At 38.9% G+C, this 22,009-nt stretch overlaps 1 protein-coding gene across 1 annotated transcript; it reads right to left on the bottom strand.

Moving 5' to 3' along the window:
• Positions 1 to 948: 948 nt before the first annotated feature.
• LOC109466799 (set1/Ash2 histone methyltransferase complex subunit ASH2-like) lies at positions 949 to 21,935 on the bottom strand. The gene is made up of 15 exons (XM_019764637.1): positions 21,741 to 21,935; positions 21,266 to 21,358; positions 20,814 to 20,902; positions 20,427 to 20,518; positions 19,912 to 20,007; positions 19,380 to 19,460; positions 8,063 to 8,165; positions 7,545 to 7,641; positions 5,764 to 5,975; positions 5,175 to 5,342; positions 4,200 to 4,393; positions 3,590 to 3,682; positions 2,393 to 2,491; positions 1,947 to 2,015; positions 949 to 1,537 (listed from the first exon to the last, which is right to left on the bottom strand). Exons 1-15 carry the CDS (start codon positions 21,893 to 21,895, stop codon positions 1,400 to 1,402), a joined length of 1,779 nt encoding a protein of 592 aa, XP_019620196.1. The 5' UTR covers positions 21,896 to 21,935; the 3' UTR covers positions 949 to 1,399.
• Between the last annotated feature and the right edge of the window lie 74 nt (positions 21,936 to 22,009).

The following is a 22,009-nucleotide window of genomic DNA, read 5'->3' on the forward strand; positions in this document are numbered from 1 at the left end:
GATGTCACTCAGCAGGGGTCTGGCAACCTTCTTAGGATGTGTCAATAATTTATTGTCTGCATGTAAAATAACGTACTAGTAGCCTCTACCAGATCCTAGCCTCTACTAGGCTTGGGGAGGCGGCTGGAAAGAGTAGAAATCGGCCAAATAGAGAGATAAGCATGCCAAGGGAGTTTGTCCGTTGAGAGAACAGGGGTGCGGCGAACTGTTCTCTCAACGGACAAACTCCCCTGGCATGCTTATCTCTTTATTTGGCCGATTTCTACTCTTTCCAGCCACCTCCTCAAGCCTGGTAGAGGCTAACCAGATCCTACCAGGCTTTGGAAACAGTTGGAAAGTGTAGAAAATTGAGAACTGCTTTGTAGATTTACTCTCACTCAATCTTACATGATTTACAGTACTAGTATGGTTAAAAACCTTCTTTTTGTGGAAGCACAGATGTCATCCATATGTCAACCTCCTTGATATAATCAAATCAACATGGTCTTATAACTCAATAAAAAAGAACCACAATAACAACATTGAATGTGAGCAAAATAGACTTTATTGTCACCAACAAAAAACAAAACTCACAGTCTGTGGCACAGTTAATTTTTGTTGGAATGTCTATATTCATTGTCTAAAATATGTACTACATCTAGTTGTAGTTTACTCAAATCATGATTTTACTGTGCACATTTTCTGAACAACCCTGGCTTGTACGAACCAAGACATGATTAATTAAAGTGGTCCTACAATACTTTAAGGTTACTAGTATCTCTGAGTCAGTATTGTTATCTGTTGTTTAAAGAATTGAAGACATTGCAATTCTGTAATATTACTAGTACTACATGTGTATATGTACATATACATGAACCTCTACTGGGCTTGAAAGCTGTGGAGATGGAGTCACATGTGCTTGTAACAGTTAGTGATATACTTCATGTACATGGTGTATTTCTTAAGTACAAGTACATGAATAGAAAAGCTGCCATGACAACATCTTTCACAACTGGTTTCTAAAGAAGAAATAATGAGCAGTTTCCTTGTTGCAGATCAGAAGTGTTACTAGTATTAAGATTACACCTAAGTCTAAACTCTGCCCCTGCCCCCCACCCACCTAACCATCTACTCACTCTGACATACAGATAGCTGTACCCATTAGCCAAGGTTCACAACAAAACTGTACCAAGCAGTCATTACTACAAATTTCAAACTAACTGTAGAGGTAAAGAAGATATCTAAGAGGAAGGAAATAGTAGTGTATCTGTTTGCTGGTCCTCCTCTTGGTTTAGATGGATGGATGTGCCATTCTCTATATATTGTGATATATATGTACAGTCCTTCAAAACAAAACTGTACCAAGCAGTCACTACTACAAATTTTAAACTAACTGTAGATGTAAAGAAGATACTAGTATCTAAGAGGTAGGAAAGAGTAGTGGGTCTGTTAGCTGGTCCTCCTCTTGGTTTAGATGTATGGAAGTGCCGTTTTCTATGTGATACAGCCCTTCAGCCAGTGTGTACTCCACCATGGACTCCTGAGCAGCCGCTGACATCTGGGAGTGGAACAACCAAACAGGTTTGAAAAGTAAGAAAAGAACCCAAAATCCAGGCTTTCCAATAAAAATACTGCATAACATATATCCTACAAGAGTTAGGTTATATAAGCAAGGTCTTTCAGACAATGATACTAGTAACTATCAGTCATGCTACATGTATATGGTTGATTTTGTTGAACACTTCTTTTATACATAGGTAAGGCTGTCAAATATAAAGCTTCACAACATTAAAATTTTTTTGTTTAATCAACATTAATCAACTAATACTACAAAATTAATGTACATGTACTTGCTAAGTATATGATCTGTAACAGAAATAAATGGGAAAGAAAATTGCGCCAAAATTTTATTTCCAACTTTTTTTTCAAGGCTGGAGGAAAAATTGTATTAAAATTTTCAAACTTACAGGTTGGTAGCTGCTGGGGTCCAGGTCCTTTGGTGGAAATTTGAAGTCAGGTCCAAAGTTCACAGTCACCTGTGAAGGTACAAATGGAAGGGCTTGTGTCACTTATGTTTGTACTGGTTGAGTGTTATAGCCAGTATCCATCTTTCCGTTATTTGATAGAATTCTACCACTCAAGTCATGACAGACAAAAAATTATGCCCAATCCGTCATCTTTGACATACAAAAATTGGCATGTATTGTAAAGATATGGAAAGAGATGTCATTAAATTAAGCTTTATTAAGCTCTAAGTCTCCCAGCAAAATTTGCCCCTCAAAATGCAGGAAATAGTCTAGGACTTTCAAATGTTTGCAAATTTTCTAAAATTGAGGTGACAAAAAAAATTAAAGGTTAAGCAGGCTAAACATATTAAACATTGTCTAAGGCTCATACATGTAGTTGTTCTTACCATGACGTTCTTGTAGAGTGAGATGGCAGGATAGTAAGTCCCTGAGTAGATATCCTCCCATGCTGTCCCCTGGCTCTCTCCATTCTTGTAGTACACAATCTGCCAGACAAATGCACAGAACTTCAACATTCTTGCAAACATGTCAAATGATAACCACTTGAGCAACAGGCTCCATTAGTATAATACATTGTAGCAATGTTATTTTACAAAGCTGGTATTGTGTAGTTGTGGTAGTACATAGATACTTGTATGAAAAGCTGGCACATGCGGCATTTTGCGGCATTTATGAGTTGGCACTGTACTGAGTTCTTGTGTTCTGTGGAGCTTCAGTAGCCTGGGCACCATCCTCTGTAGTTACCACCAGCTCCATATTGTCGCTAGCTGGACTACAGAAGATGGCACCCAGGCTAGAGCCTCAAAGGATGTGATTTTTTTTAGGTGAAAATCAATGAGCGCTCAGATGTCATCCATAAAATTAAATCAGTGTGTCCTAATAATCAGCAACTAGAGGTGACTAATTCCTGTAAAACTGTTAAACTCTACAGAACTACAGTGGATAAAGTATGAAGATTACTTCCATCTCAAGTGACATCCATTGCTCTTATTCAGTGTCACTGAATAATAAGTGTAAAATGAACTGACAAAATAGTAAACACGTATCACAAAAACTGGAAGTTCTGCTGCAGTAACAAGTTCAGCCACCAGGAGGCCCAGATTTGACCTTGACCTTTGCCTTCCTAAGAACTACCAACATACCAAATATTATCACAATCCATAAAGGCATTCTGAAGTTATGCTGACCACAAGTATGCAGAAACACACACACAGACATGCTGAAAACAATACCTCCACGACTAGTTGCCGTACCTTGCTCCCTTCCTGAGGTGTGAGGTTCTTCAGAGCAGCGTCCTGAAGTTATGCTGACCACAAGTATGCGGAAACACAGACACACACACACAGACAGGCCGAAAACAAGACCTAGTACATGTATACTTTTTCATATAGGTAACTAGAGGTGACTAGTTGCTGTACCTTGCTCCCTTCCTGAGGTGTGAGGTTCTTGAGTGCAGCGTCCTGAAGTTATGCTGACCACAAGTATGCGGAAACACAGACACACACACACAGACAGGCCGAAAACAAGACCTAGTACATGTATACTTTTTCATATAGGTAACTAGAGGTGACTAGTTGCCGTACCTTGCTCCCTTCCTGAGGTGTGAGGTTCTTGAGTGCAGCGTCCATGTTGTCTCTCTCTTCAAAGTACAGGTAACCTTTGAACTTTATCAGGGGCTGGAAAAGGATTGTGGGAAACATCAGCATCATCAATGCTGAACAGGAAGACATCAACTGACTTATTCAAAACTAACTGATTCAGAGGTAAGGTGCAAGCACATTGTATATATTAGGATTCCGTATTCTGACAGGCCGGCCAAGATTGGAGATCTTTGCTCTATTTTCAGACTTGGACCTATAGTGTGGCTATCTATATCACATACCTACACCTGATTACGTGAATATCTGCACATGTATTACACAATAAATTAATGTGATTTAAAGGAGTCTGGGAGTGCTTTCTTTGCTTTTACTCATGTTTTTCACGACTTTTGATTGCAATTTGCATGGGACAGGGTTCATTCACACACTAGAAAATTGACTTTGAAAATCCAGTTTTACAGTGCCCTGAAATCAATAAGAAATTCAGTTTGGAAATCAAGTTTTAAAGTGCCCTGAAATCACTAGGAAATTGACTTTGAAGATCCAGCTTTACTACCCTGAAATCACTGCTCCAAAAGAAAACCATCCTTACAGTTTCCTTGTGAGTTTCTGGCAGCAGTGCGCCGGGTGCTGAGCTCTCCGGTAGTGAGATATAGAACCCCAGCACATCGCCCTGTCCGTACCCCTCGCTGTAGTGCTTCCCCCGACTCTGGTGGAACCTCGTCCCCTTCCTGCTGCGCCACGAGTACCCAAACCGGTCGTAACCGAGAGGGGCCTGGAGATTTCCTGCAGGAGAAGATGTGGTTAAAGGGTTGTTGAGACAGACTTGAAACCTAAAGGTTCTGGGTTCAAATCCCTTGCAGGCTGTTTGAGGAGAACAACACATTGAGCATGAAAAAGGTAGGGAACCGATCCATCCTGGAGTGGTTCAAATCTTACACCACGAGTACCCAAACCGATCGTACCCCAGAGGGGCCTGGAGGTTTCCTGCAGGAGGAAGTGGAAAGGTGTTCTTGTGGTTTGAGGGTTGTTGAATTCAAATCTAAAGGTTCTGGGTTCAAATCCCTGGCTGCCCCCAAAGTTGTGTCCTTGGAAGTTTGAACTTTACATAATGGAGTACCCAAACCGGTCGTAACCAAGAGGGGCCTGGAGATTTCCTGCACGAAAAGGCGGAAAGGTGTTCTTGTGGTTTGGGTTGTTGGATTCAAATCTAAAAGTTTTGGGTTCAAATCCCGGGGAGCCCTACACCTATTTCTTGTTAATATGAGTACCTAGCTCCAGTTAGGGATGTCGTCTTCTGGTTGGAGGTCCCATGTCCCAAGTTTTTAATCCCACCACACTTATCGAAGAAAGTAGAGATCCATCCGTGGTTCAAACATTACAGTCTGGTATGTTGACGAGTAGTAATGTGATACACAAGAAAACTGTTGGACAATCTATCCAGTTGCTTGACCTACAGTCTGGTCTCAGGGTTAACATCTTGTTAAGGTGATAGCCACCTGTTATGTCAATCCTTCCACAAAGTGTTGTATATCTCAATAAATGAATAAATGGTAAAAAAACATACCTAAAGCCTGTCCCCAGCCCAGTCTTGTGGCCGTCCCTTCTGGCATTTCCTCGATGTTAACCTCAAAGTACCAGGCTCCACGGTTGACTCCATGAGTAGCTCTGACCATGGAGTAGCCTTTCTCTCCAGTCACCGACAGTCTGTCTTCAGAAATCTTCAACTGGGGAGCTGACAACACAAAACATTAAATGAAGATTAAGACCTACAGTTATGGCGTTACAGTAGTATTCAGAAATTTTTCAACTTTTTTTTTCTAGTTCTAGTATTAGTATTACTACCAGCCACTGACGAAAAGTAGTGGATGCTATATAATTTTTATACAGTTTTCAAAATCTATCCAGATTTTTAAGTAACTGTTTTCTTGAAGTGTATCTAACTAGCAGTGGATGTCTAACCTTCATCAATGTATTCTGTTACTGTAACAGTATTATTGTATAATTCATGATCAGTGCATTAGCTGTATATTTTTTGACGACTTATCTTATTCACCTAACAATGCCCTCATTCTTTTAATTTTTTCTTTGAAAAATAGAAAAAAAAAAAACTTTGATTAGTTCAGGTGGAGTGACTATATCTCTATGTCTATCACCTCTGTCGTGCAGGGCCAGTAGAACTCGATCATGCAGCGCTCTGCGGTACAGCTCTGCTGGGATGGGTTTCCCAGCGTAGAAGTCTGTATCCAGTAGCTGGTGCGGCGCGTGGGGGTCAGGCTCGGCCAGGATGTAGCGATATCCGTCCTTGTTGAAGGGGTGCTCCTGAGGGAAGCCCAGCGGAGGCAGCTTCAGGGACGTCAGGATGTCCCTGATTTGAAAAAAAATGATTTCATGAGATTTCCTGAATTGTTTGTTTTATTATGATAGCATGAAAGTTCATCTGTGTTGGTAGTTACATGTTTAAGGTTAAAACTGAGGAAGACCAGAGTGACTGGTTGAAAGCTCTAGGTGAGAGAACTTCTTTGTGTTGGATCAAAAGTTTTAACCTTAAACATGCTTTATTATGAATCTGATGTAGTGTTGCCGATCTGGTTTATATTGAGATTGAAAATGTCAAATCAGATTATACGGGACTGAAACCATAATATCTAGTATGTATTCATTTGATAGCTCAAAACATTGACTTTGAATACTGCACACTGCAGCTGTTTTAAGACAATACAACTCATCCTTTCTAATATATATACATGTAATTGACTTTCTCTGATAACAGAAAGACATTGCTGAATTTAAGGGTCATAACTGTTATGACTTTTTGTTGCAAAATGTTGAGACAATTCATGACCAGTCCAGAAAAGTTTGCTTATTATAATAAGCCAACAGAGCTGAAACTCATTCAAAATGCAGTAACACAAGCAGGTGAGATGTTCACATGCACCAATCAGCACTACAGTAACTGTAGTAACAGGAGCCTACATGTAGCAGTGCAGGCAATGACATCACAAGGTGCCAAGCTGTAAGTTATGATGCAAAGCAGTTAAACATAAATGTGGCAACAATGCCTGCAATGCGAAGTGATCAGACAGGTACACTAGTATTGCCCATGCATCTTTCCTTGGTACAGATAGGGACTCTCCTCTGGTTGTTTGTGCAACATGACAGAATGGCAAGCATTGAACCTTGTATTTCAGGTATCCATCCTATTAAACCTGAACCAGTAAGATTTTGGGTACCAAGGTACAAAATGGAATTCTACTCGTGCATCTCCAATACCCACTGTCTGGGTGCAGAAGATTTTGGAACATGCCCCACTTCCTACAGAGACCCCCACTACAGGTTAACACAGACAAATGCATGAAGCTGTATGAGGGGAGATCAACAAGTTCTTGGTCTCAATAATGCAATCCAAGTTGTTTCTGGAAGAAGCCAAGAACTTCTAGAAACCCCTGGTAGCAGGTGTAAGAATGTCCAGGCTACAGAAGTGAGCAGGTGTCACCTGTTGGGAATTAGGTGCCTGGTCCCAGGAAACACACTGTCAAAACGAAACACAGTCACATATTTAAACAGGATTCTCAGGACTTTCTGCTCACTTAGCTACACATCAAACTTATCCCTCTAAGGCCACATATAAGTCACACAAGTCATGATACTGACTTACCGGTAAGATTATTTTTTTTTCTTAGACTAGGATAAAAAGATGAAAGACTGAATGTTGTGTAGATACTGGGTATATATTCTATACGGTCGACTGATGATAATAATGATTGAAGTGCAAAATCCTGAGTACTGTTGATCTTTCTTTTTTCTTGAAAAATAGCATACTTTTCCGTTAGATATACTACATGTAAAACAGTTTACGATAAACAATCTTGTGTATCCAAGAGTATCAATACCGCAAGTGAAAATAAATCATCATGTTGACACTCTTAAAACTCACCCGCGTGTTCTCTTACTGGCTGTTGTTGACTGTGTGTTTTCCACAGCCTTTCGCTTGGCTCCTCGACCCTTCCCTGCTGCTGCCAGGGAACCCATTCCTGAAATATAACACAAGGTATTTTCTAATTGTATATGTTCATTTTTTTTTGCCATTTCATAACAAATTTTCAAAGACAACCTCTTGTTATACCATTATCCTGCTGCATTCACGTATTTACTACAAAATGTATTTTTTATCTGTCCATCCATCTGTCCCTCCATATATCCTTCCATCCATCCATCCATCCATCCAACCATCCATCCATCCATCCATCCATCCACCCACCCATCCATCCATCCATTCAAAACCCATCCATCCATCCATCCATCCATCCATCCATCCATCCATCCTTCCACCCACCCACCCAACCATTTATCCATCCATCCATCCATCCATCCATCCATCCACACACCCATCCATCCACCATCCATCCACCCACCCATTCATTCATTCTGTCACTCCCTGTTCGTGATCCCCACCGTTCTGAGAAGAAGACAGTGATGATGCCAGCTTCTGTCCGTTCTCCCTCATGCTGCTGCTCAGCTTCTGCGAGTCGATGTTGGGGCCAATTCTCGACAAGTCCTGCAGACAAATAACAACAGAGCCATGTCCATTATGTCAGAGCTCGAAATCCTTTCTTCTGCATACACTGAAAATTACCTGCACCAGACAAATTTTATCTGCACCACTTAGACTTTGAGTAGGACCATAATCAATTGTAAAAAATAAACATTAGAATATGTAGTATAGATTACATAGCAGACTGTGGAATGAAAACAGCAAGGCCTTTTTAACAACATTGAATAACAACTCTAAGTCACCATGAAATCACCATATTTGAAACACATTTTCCACACATCTCAAAAATGCACTCTGTATATATTGTGTCTCATAGAAATAATGGAACTGTACAGTAACATAAAGTACTAAATTTAATATTCTTTCATTTTCCTTGGAATAAAATGATAGAACAGCTTGAAGAATAACAAGAAGCCATAGGCGACAATTCTCCGTGAAGTATTATATATTGCAACAAAAAGAAGTAGCCATTGGCGACAATTCTCTGTGAAGTGTGATAAATCGAACAAAGAAAAATTGTTTAAACGCGCGTCGGCTCAGTCATCTTAAGACGCAACAACCAATCAGAGATGCGAGATGCCTACACGTGACGCGGGAAGGGCGCGCGATGCCCGAAATATTTTTGCGTCAATATTCAGCGCCGTGATTCAAGAGATTAATACCCGGAAACAATTTTTTTTCTTGTTTTGAACGCATTAACATGCATTTACGCTAATCTAGTATGATTCAGGGTTACTTTTTTTTAACCTGCCATGGCCAGATTATCTAAAGATGTGTGTATTGTGTGTACAATCTATAGAAAGAGAAATGTACATCAGGTCCGATCATCCGATTTTCACGTTTCGGTTTTTTGGACTCGGTTCATGAACGTATTTTGGTTTGGCTCCTGGAATGTGCAAAAAAATGACTCCCGGGACTGTCTACAGGGAACACTCGCACATTCGCGGTGTATCAGGACAGCGCGACTGGTCGTCATTAGCGCAGTAACAGTTGCATAAACGGACGAAACCATTTCAAAGAAATGGGGATGTTTCGAAAATAAGCATTTACTCCAATATCAAAACAGCTACGGTAAAAATAAAAAGACGTGCATCATCCCGGACATAATGCAACACCACATGCGAAATTACACAGAAATGCGACGTACGGAAGAATGCGTTTTGGCTGCGAACATCTTCCAAAAAACTTGGCATCTCTTAACCATGGGCAAAAACATCTGGAACCACTTATAAAAAACACCCCGTATCTGCATGAACTTTTTTGAACCCCACTGCTATTCCAAACAACGCGTTTTTCTGGACCATTCCAATTCGCCTCGTAATTGTAGGGGTGCGTCTGCGATATTACATTGACCGCGAAAGCAGCAACGGCAAAAATACACATTCGTGCATCAACACGGGCATGCCCGCAGACGGCGTATAAAATTGCGTGCCGATTACACAAAGAGAACCCAGTGTTTTGACTGCGAACATGAAAAATCAGCCGATTACAACACTCCGTCCGGAGGTCCTGACCTCCTTCACGGAGTAATAACCTTTATACATCATAGTTACAGACATTCAAACATAAATGATTTGTTTTGACAGACTGTACCTTGAATTGAAAGCAAGCCATGAAAAACACACCAATTACAGCTTCAGTAGCAAGTATGATTAATTAGCACATTATAGTAAAAATATGATGAACATTCTTGTCAACATACGTTACGGGATTTCATGCACCACATTCATTGTTTAATCTTAATTTTGCATATTAAATTTAGGAAACTGCTTAGAGAATAAGAATCAAAATACAGAAATCTACCAGGACATTTCTAATAGCTATGTTACATGTAATTGTATCATAGACAGCTACAGTCTGAAAACATTATTTACCTCAGTACTGTTATACATGGTCCAGACATAGGTGGCTATTCATAACACACGTACTCCATACAAGACGAATAACATTATAACCTTAGGAAGATACCAACTGTCTGAGAAAGGGGGGGGGTAGGATATACTATGCTGTTTTCTTCCTTATATAACAATTTCATGCATATAACACTGTTACAGTTAAGTGAGTGTTAACTTACTTACTGTTATATACATTACATACATGTAAGACAGTATTGTCCATATAGCAAAATTCCTTGTATTTATAGTCTCTTTCTTCTTTCTTTCTCTGCTTTCCCTTTGATCAAACTTGTCAAATATGGTCTCTTCTATGTTACATATGTCTAGACCTTAGAAATTGTGGCATCACACACACCACATTTCTGGCAATCAGACAACCAAACAATCCTTTTTAAAGGTCTCCAATACAATTTTGGGAGAGCGTGACACAAAATATTGTGGATGAGGAAATCCATCTGATATTGGCATTTACTGCTGCAATTTCTTGCACATGTTTGGCATCATTTCATACAAGAAACATTTGAAGTAGCCTCAAACAAGTGCAGAGTCTCAAGAGGCTAGATCTACTAGACTAATATTTCAAACTGCAGATTTTCTATTAAACTGTCCAATATTTAGGCCAAGAGTCAATTCCAACACATCTGACCTTGTAACCATGCTAAAAAAGTACAAGTATGTAACTTCACAAATAAACAACGTAAATCAAGGTCTCACTAAATTTCTCCAATGTCTTGAATCTCTAGACTATTTCCTTCCCCTGAATTCTGCTGCAAACGAAAAGGAAGTCACAAAATACATGTAGCCAGACCCCACAGGAATGGCACTCGACAGGGACCTACCATTCAAGCAGAAAGGAGGGGAGGAAAGCTTCAAGATTATCATTTTTTTAGACATTTAGCTGATCAATCTAGAAATCATTTCTCAGTGTAACAGCAGACAGAATTCTCCATTCTTCCATGCTGTTGGTTCAAGCTGTTGACCTACTTTGGCTCTTGTTGTTAACCTATTAAAGAAAACACATTCCAGGCTGGTGCTATTCAAACACTATAGATTTCCCTTCGACTACTCTGTATTAGGATCAAGCATTTAGCCCCAAAGGTTCAGGGGGCAGATGAAACCATTTTGAGGAAATTGTCAGTTTCAGGTTAATTCATGCATATCAGTTAAAGCAAAGAAATTAAAACCTAACATATCCATCGGCTCAGTTAAATCAAAGAAACTTGTTACATTTTTCACAGAACTACATGTATGTGGCATAATATCTCTCTTACACTACAGTATATAACAAGTAACAAGTAATAATGACCTAGCTAAAATATTATGCAGTGTATGTGAGCTGACTTTTAGTTTTTATCCAACAGTACAATTTTCTAACCTTTGTCTAATCATTTTCTAAGTTCAAGTTCAAGAAAGTAAGCTCTTACAGCAATTAAGATGCAGTCTTAATGTGATACCATATATGCATGCTGACACCCTTATTAAGGGCCTTAATGGTTGTTTCAGTGCATGGGATCATTAAAACTGTCCTTTTAGCACATCCCTGCATTTTCCACATAAACCGACCAAGGCCCTTTTACAGGAAATTTAAATTTGGCTGCACCAGTACAGGTAAATACGGTAAAAATAGCTGCACATTTATCCTTAGTATCTGGGACTGGGGTACTGACATTTTCACACATTATTCTACTAGCATGTCTTTAGAAATGCCCAGAGTATCTGGGCCTGGATTGTTGACAACCATAATTACACTCTAGAAAATCCTTAGGATGATACTATACATAATGGTAAAAGCAAAAAAGATCATGCAAATTCACAAACTGAATGTGTCGCTCTACCATCTCAAACCACCTCCAGACAATCCTTCTTAACTTACCATCCAGATTCCAGATCCGTTACTAGTAGGTTAGATGTGGCTGACACCAGTAAAAGTGCCCGTTAAACGCTAACGATCTCAGATGACAATCATGGATATAAACAAGCTGACAGAAGGTACAGACAGACACATCCACTGGTAGCACAGACCACACCCACTGCTGCTGTTATCCAGTCTCTGTGACCCTCACCAAGCGTGGGCTGGTGCCAATTGTATGGTAACTTGGGGAGGACTCATTTTGTACATAGACCAGGGTTGAAATAATAATTGTCTTTGGCTCGAAATAGTTTTTTCTGCATGGTATTACCTGCACTGGTGCAGGCTACACTGAAAATTACCTGCACCAGATAAATTCTACCTGGACCACTCATGAGAATTTAGGTATGGATCATACTAAAAATGTTGTCTTCCTTAAATGCAATGTAACACAGAAAATGTTATGATATGACATACTGAAACAACAATAACATACATGTATAGAAACAACACTCAAACAGCATGCAACAAGACAAGCATGGTTAAATGCCAGTAAATGAAAAATACTAATTTGTCTGCTAAAAACTGTGACATATTATGATTCAGCAATCTTCACCACACCTACAGTATACTGTGTTTTTGTACAATGTATATTGAAGTGTGAGAACTGCGGCAGAGACTGTCACTCACGAATAGGACTGTTTAGCCATAGTAGATACTGTAGATAGATGTTAAGTAGGTTTACCATGGTCAGTATTGACCGACGGAGGCCATATATATATTGAAGCTGAAGACATTATCCCAATATTTCCTAGAATTATACAGAGTTCCTGGAAAACTGAACCAATGTAAATGTTTGCCTCAGCAACATACAGGCAATGCACGTATATAATTTAGCAAGCAATTGCTAAAACAGGCTCGTCCTTTTGAATCCTTAGACTCAGAGTATTTGATTAATCCTTTGTAAGATTATTTTTGGAGTTTCCTTTCAATTCCCCTTAGATGGGGGCCCGCAAGCCCTTTTCTGTACAGCATAATCGGCCGTTTTAATTCTACGTAGAGCGTAGACGGACCGCTTTGATATTTTTGCATAGAGCGTATTCGGCATTTTAATTCTACGTAATGCGTTGTAGCCACTTGGAATTTATTGTAAAGCGTAATCAAGAGGTTTCCGAATTCAGCGTAGAGCGTTGTCGGGACCCCCCCTTGCAGGCCCTCTTAGATCTAGAATCTAGCTAGTCCTCCACATGAAAGATCCTCAGCTTTAAATTTCTCGGTAATATGAAAGGTTGATGTAGACAGGGTTACTGTATTGCTATTGCCCACCGTGCATGGCATAAAATATTGCAGTACACCAGATGCTTGCCTGGCTTTCTGACAAATCATGCTCAAATTGTGCACATCCTCCCCATGGCCCGGCCATATGACACCTTAAAGGCACCGGGTGCAATTTCAGAGCCAAAAAAATTTTCTGGATGAGGAAATCTGTCAGATATTGATGCTGCTATGTTTCAAATTAGTTGCAAATGTCAATTTGAAAGGGTGATTTTAGATTCAGAATACTTGAAGTTTAAGTGTCAACATTCTTGTAGCCTACCCACCTTTTAAGTTTTAGATTAAACCCACCATTTTAACTTGCATAATGCCTACAGTAAATTGAAATATTATTTATGAAACAAACATACCAAATACCAATACAACCCACAAAACAGTTACTCAAGCAACTGGATACGATTTTGGAAATCCTATCCAACTTGGCTTGAGTAACAGTTTTTTTGGCGCATCTTATTACCTGGATGTCTAACCTTCACCGACACAACCCACCAACTTTGAGAAAAAATATTCCGCAACACCCTGAACAGTGATCATCCAGCAAGGCAACTGTCTGGAGCTGAGAGAAGTGTCTAATGGCTCACTGCCAGCTGAATACTGAGTAGACAGGCAGGACCAAGGCAGTTGTCTGGGTCTTGGCAATTTTCGATTCAGAGGAAAATTGCTTTCATGTAAAACAAATTACAGAAGAGATACTGGCCTTTGCAAAACATCAACAGTATCCACAGTTACTGTGGATTTTAACTTGTCAGACAGATATTATATGTACAGTACAATCACTACAGCTGAATACTGAGTAGACAGGCAGGACCAAGGCAGTTGTCTGGGACTTGGCAATTTTCGATTCAGAGGAAAATTGCTTTCAGAAACAAACATGTAAAACAACAGAAGTGATACTCAGCCCTTTGCAAAACATCAACTGTCACAATCAACTGTGGATTTTAACTTGTCAGACAGATACTACAATCTGCAAATGAACCTCGGGCCAATATATTGACATCTTTATGATCTTAATTTTCTAAATAAAACTGTAACACACACTATAATTAAGCATTTAAAATACCAAGTATGACAACCCACATTAAAGAGTCATTGATAATCAATATATATTAATTATTCCCAATAATGACCACTTTATGCTCAATATAAAAACAAAACTGTCTGAAGATATCAAATTTCCTGCACAATGTACACAAGATTGACATGCATTCTTTACCTTCATTAAAATTGCCACAAAAATAACCTAGAGGTTAAGAATGGGCAATAAATTTTTCTCAGTGAGTACCGGGTATTTACTGAGTCAACTGTAAAATACCCGTGACTTCCCCATGAAATTTTGTTTCTCCTCACCACAGGAGGGCAGATCATAATCAAATGAGCAGAAAAGTGCTGAGGTATTGGGTTGAAATATGATAGGATAATTAGGGGTAAATAGTTTTCGCAACCAACTAGGAGCCCAACTCCTTAATACTGATCTCGTGCCTTATGAGGGATTGCCGAAACCTCTTTCACACCCTCGTTAACCCCTAGCTTGTTTATCCTGATTAAAAAAGAGAGGGGGGCTGGGAAAATGAGACATGAACAAACAGCAACAAATTATCACATTTCCCACCAACTTAGGCTGTAAACTATAGCTTGGTGGACTGAGAGAGAAGGTACGAACATACTGTTGTTGTTACCGCAAACATGAAACCTATAGAAACCTATCCGTGATGCAGCAGATAGACTTACTCTGTGAATTCCCAGACTGTGTGAGTGGTGGGAGGCAGAGTTCACCCAATCTCCTGCACATCTGATTTGTAAGCTACAAAGGGCACTTACCCGGAATGTGACATCACCACAAGAGAACGTACCATTACAGAGGGGTGTGCAGGGTGGCTTGTAAAATGTTTTCGATGTATCGAAAAACCCACTTCGTCACAGGTTTGCCGACTATGTTAACAGATATGCTGGGACTCTATATAACTCTTAGCGTTTACATTCTGATATGTACACATTGGTGATTGAGGAATGGAAGGTGAGATTGTTGAACCGTTTGCCCCCAAAGCTTTCAGATCTTACCACACACTGACAATGTAAATCTAGGCCTAAACCACAGCAAACATGGAAGGGTCTGCCTAGACATACTTGTACCAATTACTACTTCAAGTTACAGTCTGCTACGGAATAATACAAGAATGTCTTTGGTTGGACAGCAACAACGGAGGGCACAAATTGCATCCAATGACAGACAATGTAACAATTGCAAACGGGAGTCATCCATTCCAGTGAATCAGGTCGTTATGTCATTCTTGACTTGGTACACAAATTAGGTCACTGTGCTCGGTTTGCTTTGGTGTATGTTGTCTCACAAAACATACGGTACAACTCTTTCTGTATGTACAAGGCATGCACAGCAACAACAATTAGACATCAGTAAGTATAATCTGAATCAGCAAATTTATGTTATGTTTAATATGTTTATTCATGCACACTACATTAACTGCTGAATTGTTTATCAACTTTGTACGACTTCTCAAATTTATATATTATGTTCTTCCTCATCCTTTCTTTTATTTTCGTATTTCATAAACTCTTCCCCACCCCATGATTGCTCCTGATCTTTCCCTCCATTTTCAGTGGTTTCATGCATACATGTACTACATGTATATTGACTACACTATGTATGCTAAGATGGAGCAGACAACAGACTGATGTATAGAATATCCAATAACATCAGTTACTGTAGTTCAACATAACAACTATCCTGTATATAATCTTCGCTCAATCTTATAATTAGACAAAGACTGTTACTTCCCCAACAAAAATTCGGGTAAGTTCTAGTTTTTATGGATACTATGTAGGAAATGATAGTAAAATTGTGCTCGATAACCTTGTAATTATGTTGTAAACCTTTGCACTGATCGTTGAATGTTTTAGCTGATGTATTCATTGTTGTGACAAGTTTTTGTGCTGCATTTTAACGATAATGATGAAGATATATGTACTAAGATTTTATGCTAAATTTATCTAATTGTAATAATGGGCAGAATGTTGTAAATACTCGACATATTCCATACACTTCACTGTGACATGCCAGTCAATATTCAATAAATCTGAATCTGAATATGCTATCAAGGGCTCGAAATTCATTTTTGGTGTACTGGTGCACCAAATCTAAAAAATTGGGGACACAAAAATTTTTTGGGGTGCACCATATAGAATGATATAAGAATGTCAGCAAAACCTAATTATGTTTTAATTCTAACGAAAAGTACTAAAACAATGATTTTATTATTTTTCTGACACTTGAGATGTTAAGAACATGTGAGTTGTATACTACTATACATTTAACATCTAAAATGTAAACCTACAAAAATATTTACGTGCACTGGTGCACCCAGAGAAATAGATTGGGTGCACTGCTCCAAATTTGGGTGCACTAAGGTGCACCTGCACCCAGTATTTCGAACCCAGTTATCTGTAATATCTCTACACAGAGATGAACCTTTGTCCTATATGAATGTCTGCACTTATGTTCACCCCAGATGGTGGTTACCAGTAGTACCCCAAATAAGGAGTTCCGGCCAAGTTCAGGGTAACGGTGTAGGATTGTTGACGTCTTGCAGCCACCCCAGGGGGTCATGAGCACCATATGGGACCACAGAGGATGGAGTCAAGTTCAACAAGCACCACAGATCCCTTAGGTGACGGTAAGATGGCTTAAAAACATTTTCCTTCATAATGCACTGTGAAATTCTGATGTGCACTGATTTAACTATAATTGCACATTACTCTGGGCACCATATGGGACACAAAGGATGGAGTCAAGTTCAACCAGGAGCACAGATCCCTTCCAAAGGTGACAGTAAGACTGGCTTAAAAACATTTTCCTTCATAATGCACTGTGAAATCCTGATGTTCACTGATTTAACTATAATTGCACATTACTCTGGGCACCATATGGGACCACGAAGGATGGAGTCAAGTTAAACAAGAACCACAGATCCCTTCCAAAGGTGACGGTAAGACGGCTTAAAAACATTTTCCTTCATCATGCACTGTGAAATTCTGATGTTCACTGATTTAACTATAATTGCACATTACTCTGGGCACCATATGGGAAACAAAGGATGGAGTCAAGTTCAACCAGTACCACAGATCTCTTCCAAAGGTGACGGTAAGACGGGCTTAAAAACATTTTCCTTCATGATGCACTGTGAAATTCTGATGTTCACTGGCCAAGGCTGATTTAGCTATATATCACATTACCCTGTGTAGCATGTATGTGTGATCTAGGCATGCAATTATTTTATATCTTCTTGTACAGGATATTCTACAATGTACAGGTACAGATTTTCTATGTAGGAAAATATTTGGTAGCAGCTGGCATATTTGTCATTTTTAGTTTAAGAATTAATCTCTAACTTCTTTCTTTTTTTTTCTCATTGACATTATCCACCTTGTGGCGCCTTAATCGTCAATGAACCTGAAAGGGTTTAATCTCAAATATATTGCTACTATTTTTAGGACATGGTATATTTATATCATAACAATGTCTAGAGCTAGAAGTTCAAGGGTTAGGTGTAACAAGTCGATCGGTGTAATATAGCCAGCTGCCGCCGCGCCGCGTGCCTGCGAAGCTGGTGTGTTACGCCGAAAGGCGGTTATACCGGCTATACAGATACAGATACAGATACAGATTTCAAATGCAATTGTAGTACACACAATACACTATAGACTACCAATATGTATGTGTGGATGTGATTTTTTAAATTGTCTATTGCCATAACATGCATGGAATGTGAAAATGTGACTGTATGATAATCATTCTATTTCAGTGACTTGTGATGTGATACGTACATCATGAGATAGCATCATAAGGACAGGGACTGGGATTTCTCAAATTCAATTATTTCTAATAAGTACTGAAAATGACTAATTTCTAGAGAGAGAAAAATAGGCACAGGAGTTCTGAACAGAATTAGACTTCACTGTACAAATAAATTGGACAAAAAGAAAGAATGTGAGATAACTTATTATCTTAAAAATATACTATCATTCCAAACATATGGAATAATATCTTCTCAACTTCCAAATACATAATAACATTGTTGAGCAGGGCTTTAAAATCAAGGTTTTCATTACAGCAATTTGAGTGGAACTTGGGTTGCTCACAAGACAACCTGTATAAAATGAAATATTTACAATGTACATAATAGACTGTAATGGTTCCCAGATGACTACTTAATGTGCAACGTGGATCTTAGGGACAAGGATCTCTGCTGCCAGCTAAGTGCTAACATATGTAGTATCAGGCCTCGAAATTCATCTTGTAATACCCTAGTGCATAGTTCTCACCAGGCTGTTTGAGCATAGGGGCCCCCTACGCTGTGATTTTGACCCCCTACGCTGTGATTTAGCCCCCTACACTGTGTTTCAACCAGTGTAGGGGTGGTTTTTGGGGGCAGAAGCTTCATTGATCTTTAAAAAAATGAAAATATAACTTAAGAATGAAGCTATAACAGAGGGAAAACAAAATCTGTCCTCCAATAAACAATAAATAGTGTCTTAAGTGGTTAATATGAGTTACAAAATTTTTTGGGGAGAATATCAGGCCCATGTTTTGGGGACTCGGTGCGTGACTCGCGCCGCAGAAAGTTGCCCTTCTATACCTGACCCCTACGCTGTGAAAAAATCCTGGTGAGAACCCTGCTAGTGAGTAGGTGTACTGGTGCACACAAAAATTAGGTGCACAGGTAAGAATACCTGAAGAATCCTAAAAATATAGGGTCTGATGCATTTTTCCTAATTCCTTTTTCCTAAATCTTTCTTTAGTAATTCCTTAGACCAACATACCTGACAAAAAAATCAAAGTTACCATCTGTATACCCACAAAAATTACCTACTAGTACTACTAGTAGCTAGATAAAACATTAAAAAAACACAGCAACACACACTGTATATATATTACATATACTATTGTATATCAATGAAATGTTTACATTGTTCAGACGTCATCAGGAGAGGTCCTCATAGGTAAGGGTATGAGAGTTTTTGTATCCATGGCATCTGTTTCATTCAACCTAGCTTTGGGGCAAACCAACCAACAAAACTTTAACGTTTTGTCAGCATAATAAATTATAGATGAATTATCCTTACCTGGTCAAGTAGCCCAAATATCATGTCATTCTCTCCTCCCTCTGGATTCTCCTGGGCTACAAACAGGTCTGCTTCTCTGGTCTGCAAAATAACACAGGCTGGATCATTATAGAACACAGTGGTAAGGTGGTATTGTAGTTAGGGTTGTTGACTCAAAATCTGAAGGTTCTGGGTTCGAATCCCAGCCAGGCAAATGTGTTGTGCCAATAATTTGACATGACTGTTTCTCATGCTTTTCTGGGCTGGTATTAGACACTTAGTGGTTGGTACGTCCACCAGGTTATTAGTCAAATTTAATAAATTAATCTCGATAAATAAACAAATATTCTCTATGTTTCACAATCATGGAAAAATGACAGAGAAACACTTACAATAGAATTCAAAGACACAATGCAATGGCAGTACCAAAATCTAATGAAATCCACTGGAAAATAAATGAAATCAAGTGTGTTGCTTTTAGCATAATCCTAAAAATTCTAAAACATCTGATGAGTTACAACACAGAATGTAATACCGTACAGTGTGTACTCACCATAGTTTTAGTGATGGTAGTGTGCCAGGTGAGTTTCACACGACGGGGCATGTGAGTTAGTGCCTCCCAATGCTTGTCTATGAAGGGCACCACTTCCTGTCAACAAACAGAACATTTTTACAAACTTTTAAAAACTACTACTACTACTACTACTACTACTACTTTTACATGTACATGTAGTATGATGTAGTCCAGGGCTCAAAATAATTTTTTCAGCATACCTGCACTGATGCAGGTAACACTGAATACTACTTGCTCCAGCAAATTATACCTGCACCACTCTAGCAATCTAGCAATTATGGATCATCAAAAAAACTGTTCCAGAACCATTGCGATTATGTCAATAGAATTATGGTACAAAGTGTCCTAAAAACTTTTTCAGTTAGGAGTAAAAACAAACTTGACATTGAGACTTCAAGACTTTCCAGTCTCCTACTAGTAGTATTGGCTCTCCATATTTGAATGTGATTGTCAAAATTATGTACATTATAGAAAATCCAAGAAAGTAGCTGTACCTTTTCCTTGGAGAACATGGTCCTGGGATTTTCATCTTGTCGATGTCTGTGAGTCAAGTTTGCCAGGGCAGTTATACAGAACTGAGTGAAATCTGCAAATAGAAGAACAGTTTCAGTACAAGTCACAAGTCAGACTTTAAGCGTTATTTCTCTATTTCTTGTAACAAATAAATGCCCATCATAATGTGATAGCATCTTATTTTATAATGTTGAGTACTAATTGTACATAAGAATGTTGCTAACTAGTTCAGTTTTTTTATGTCACTACTACTCAGTAGTTTATGTATTTTACAATTAAGATGATAATTCAATATTGAAATCAGTTGCTGCTTTCTGCAAGAAGACAAATGTATGAATTCAGATACTGTGTACCACAGTTGCACTTACTTGCTTTGGCCTTAGTGAAGTTGTCAGTTTTGGACTGATGGCAGTGCTTGCAGTAGAATGTGTAGTTACTCATAAAGGGCAAACACTCTCTGGAAGTAGGAAAGAATGGAGGAATATTGGAGCAATGATAACATATATGTACAATCATGCAGTAATGCAAGTCACATGGATTTTGGAATGACACTGAAAATTTGGAAATACTGGTACTACTACTACTACTACAATGTGTTAACTGTGCAATATTTGTTTCTCTGTTTTTAAACACTAGCATACAATTCAGCGCTACTTTTTTAGTTGCGCTGCCACATGCTAGAGACTGTACTCATCGATCAATCAATAAACAATTATTATATATGTTAAATTTACAGTTGATAAGATGTTTTCTAAAACTCCCTCTAAACTTATTATAGATTAAACTGAAAGCTCATACAAGTACAGTTGAGAAGACTTACCCCATACTTTCATGACAGTCTAGATTGTCCGCTGCATACCACTTGTAACACATAGCACACTGGACCTCACAGACATCAAAGTTTCTTTCCAGGCTGCAGTTTGGGAACAAACAGATAGGGGATGTTTTTGTAATAACTTACTAGTAGTGTAGAACTAGAACATCAATGACAAGTCTCCGGTTTTATATGAATGAAATCCTAGAGATGTACACATTTGAATGAACTAACAAAGAGTTGATAAGTAATACAAGTATTTATACACTCACCCTTAAGCTTACTTTCATTGTTCTTCGAATGTTAGCATGTTCCTTGATTATCTATAGTCATAACGTTTTGAAAGACATAGGGTGAACAAAAGTTTTATCTTCTTTTTTCTTGTTAAGTAGAAGATGGGAGTTTAAAAAAAAAACGCTTTGATTTTAAACAAAAAAAAATCAACTCAAGTTTTAACGTTGTAAACTCAAGAAAAACACACCTGTCGCCAGCTTCAGACTCGTCAACTCCATCCTCCCCATTTTCTGTCTCGGTGGTCTCCACAGCCGACGTCTCCTCCTCCTTGTCTGTAACACCTGGTTGCTCTGCAGCTTCTGTTTCCATGGCAACTGCCTCCTCCTCTGGGGCTGCCTCCATACTCTCCTCTGTCTCCTCTACAGGACTGGGGTCCTTGCTGCTGTTCATAAAACAGGAAAGTGGTAAAGAAATGAATTGTGAAGTCCTGATTCTTTTTATATCTATCAATAGTTA

Source organism: Branchiostoma belcheri, unplaced genomic scaffold (genome assembly GCF_001625305.1).
Source record: "Branchiostoma belcheri isolate BF01 breed outbred unplaced genomic scaffold, Haploidv18h27 scaffold17, whole genome shotgun sequence".
Taxonomy (NCBI): domain Eukaryota; kingdom Metazoa; phylum Chordata; class Leptocardii; order Amphioxiformes; family Branchiostomatidae; genus Branchiostoma; species Branchiostoma belcheri.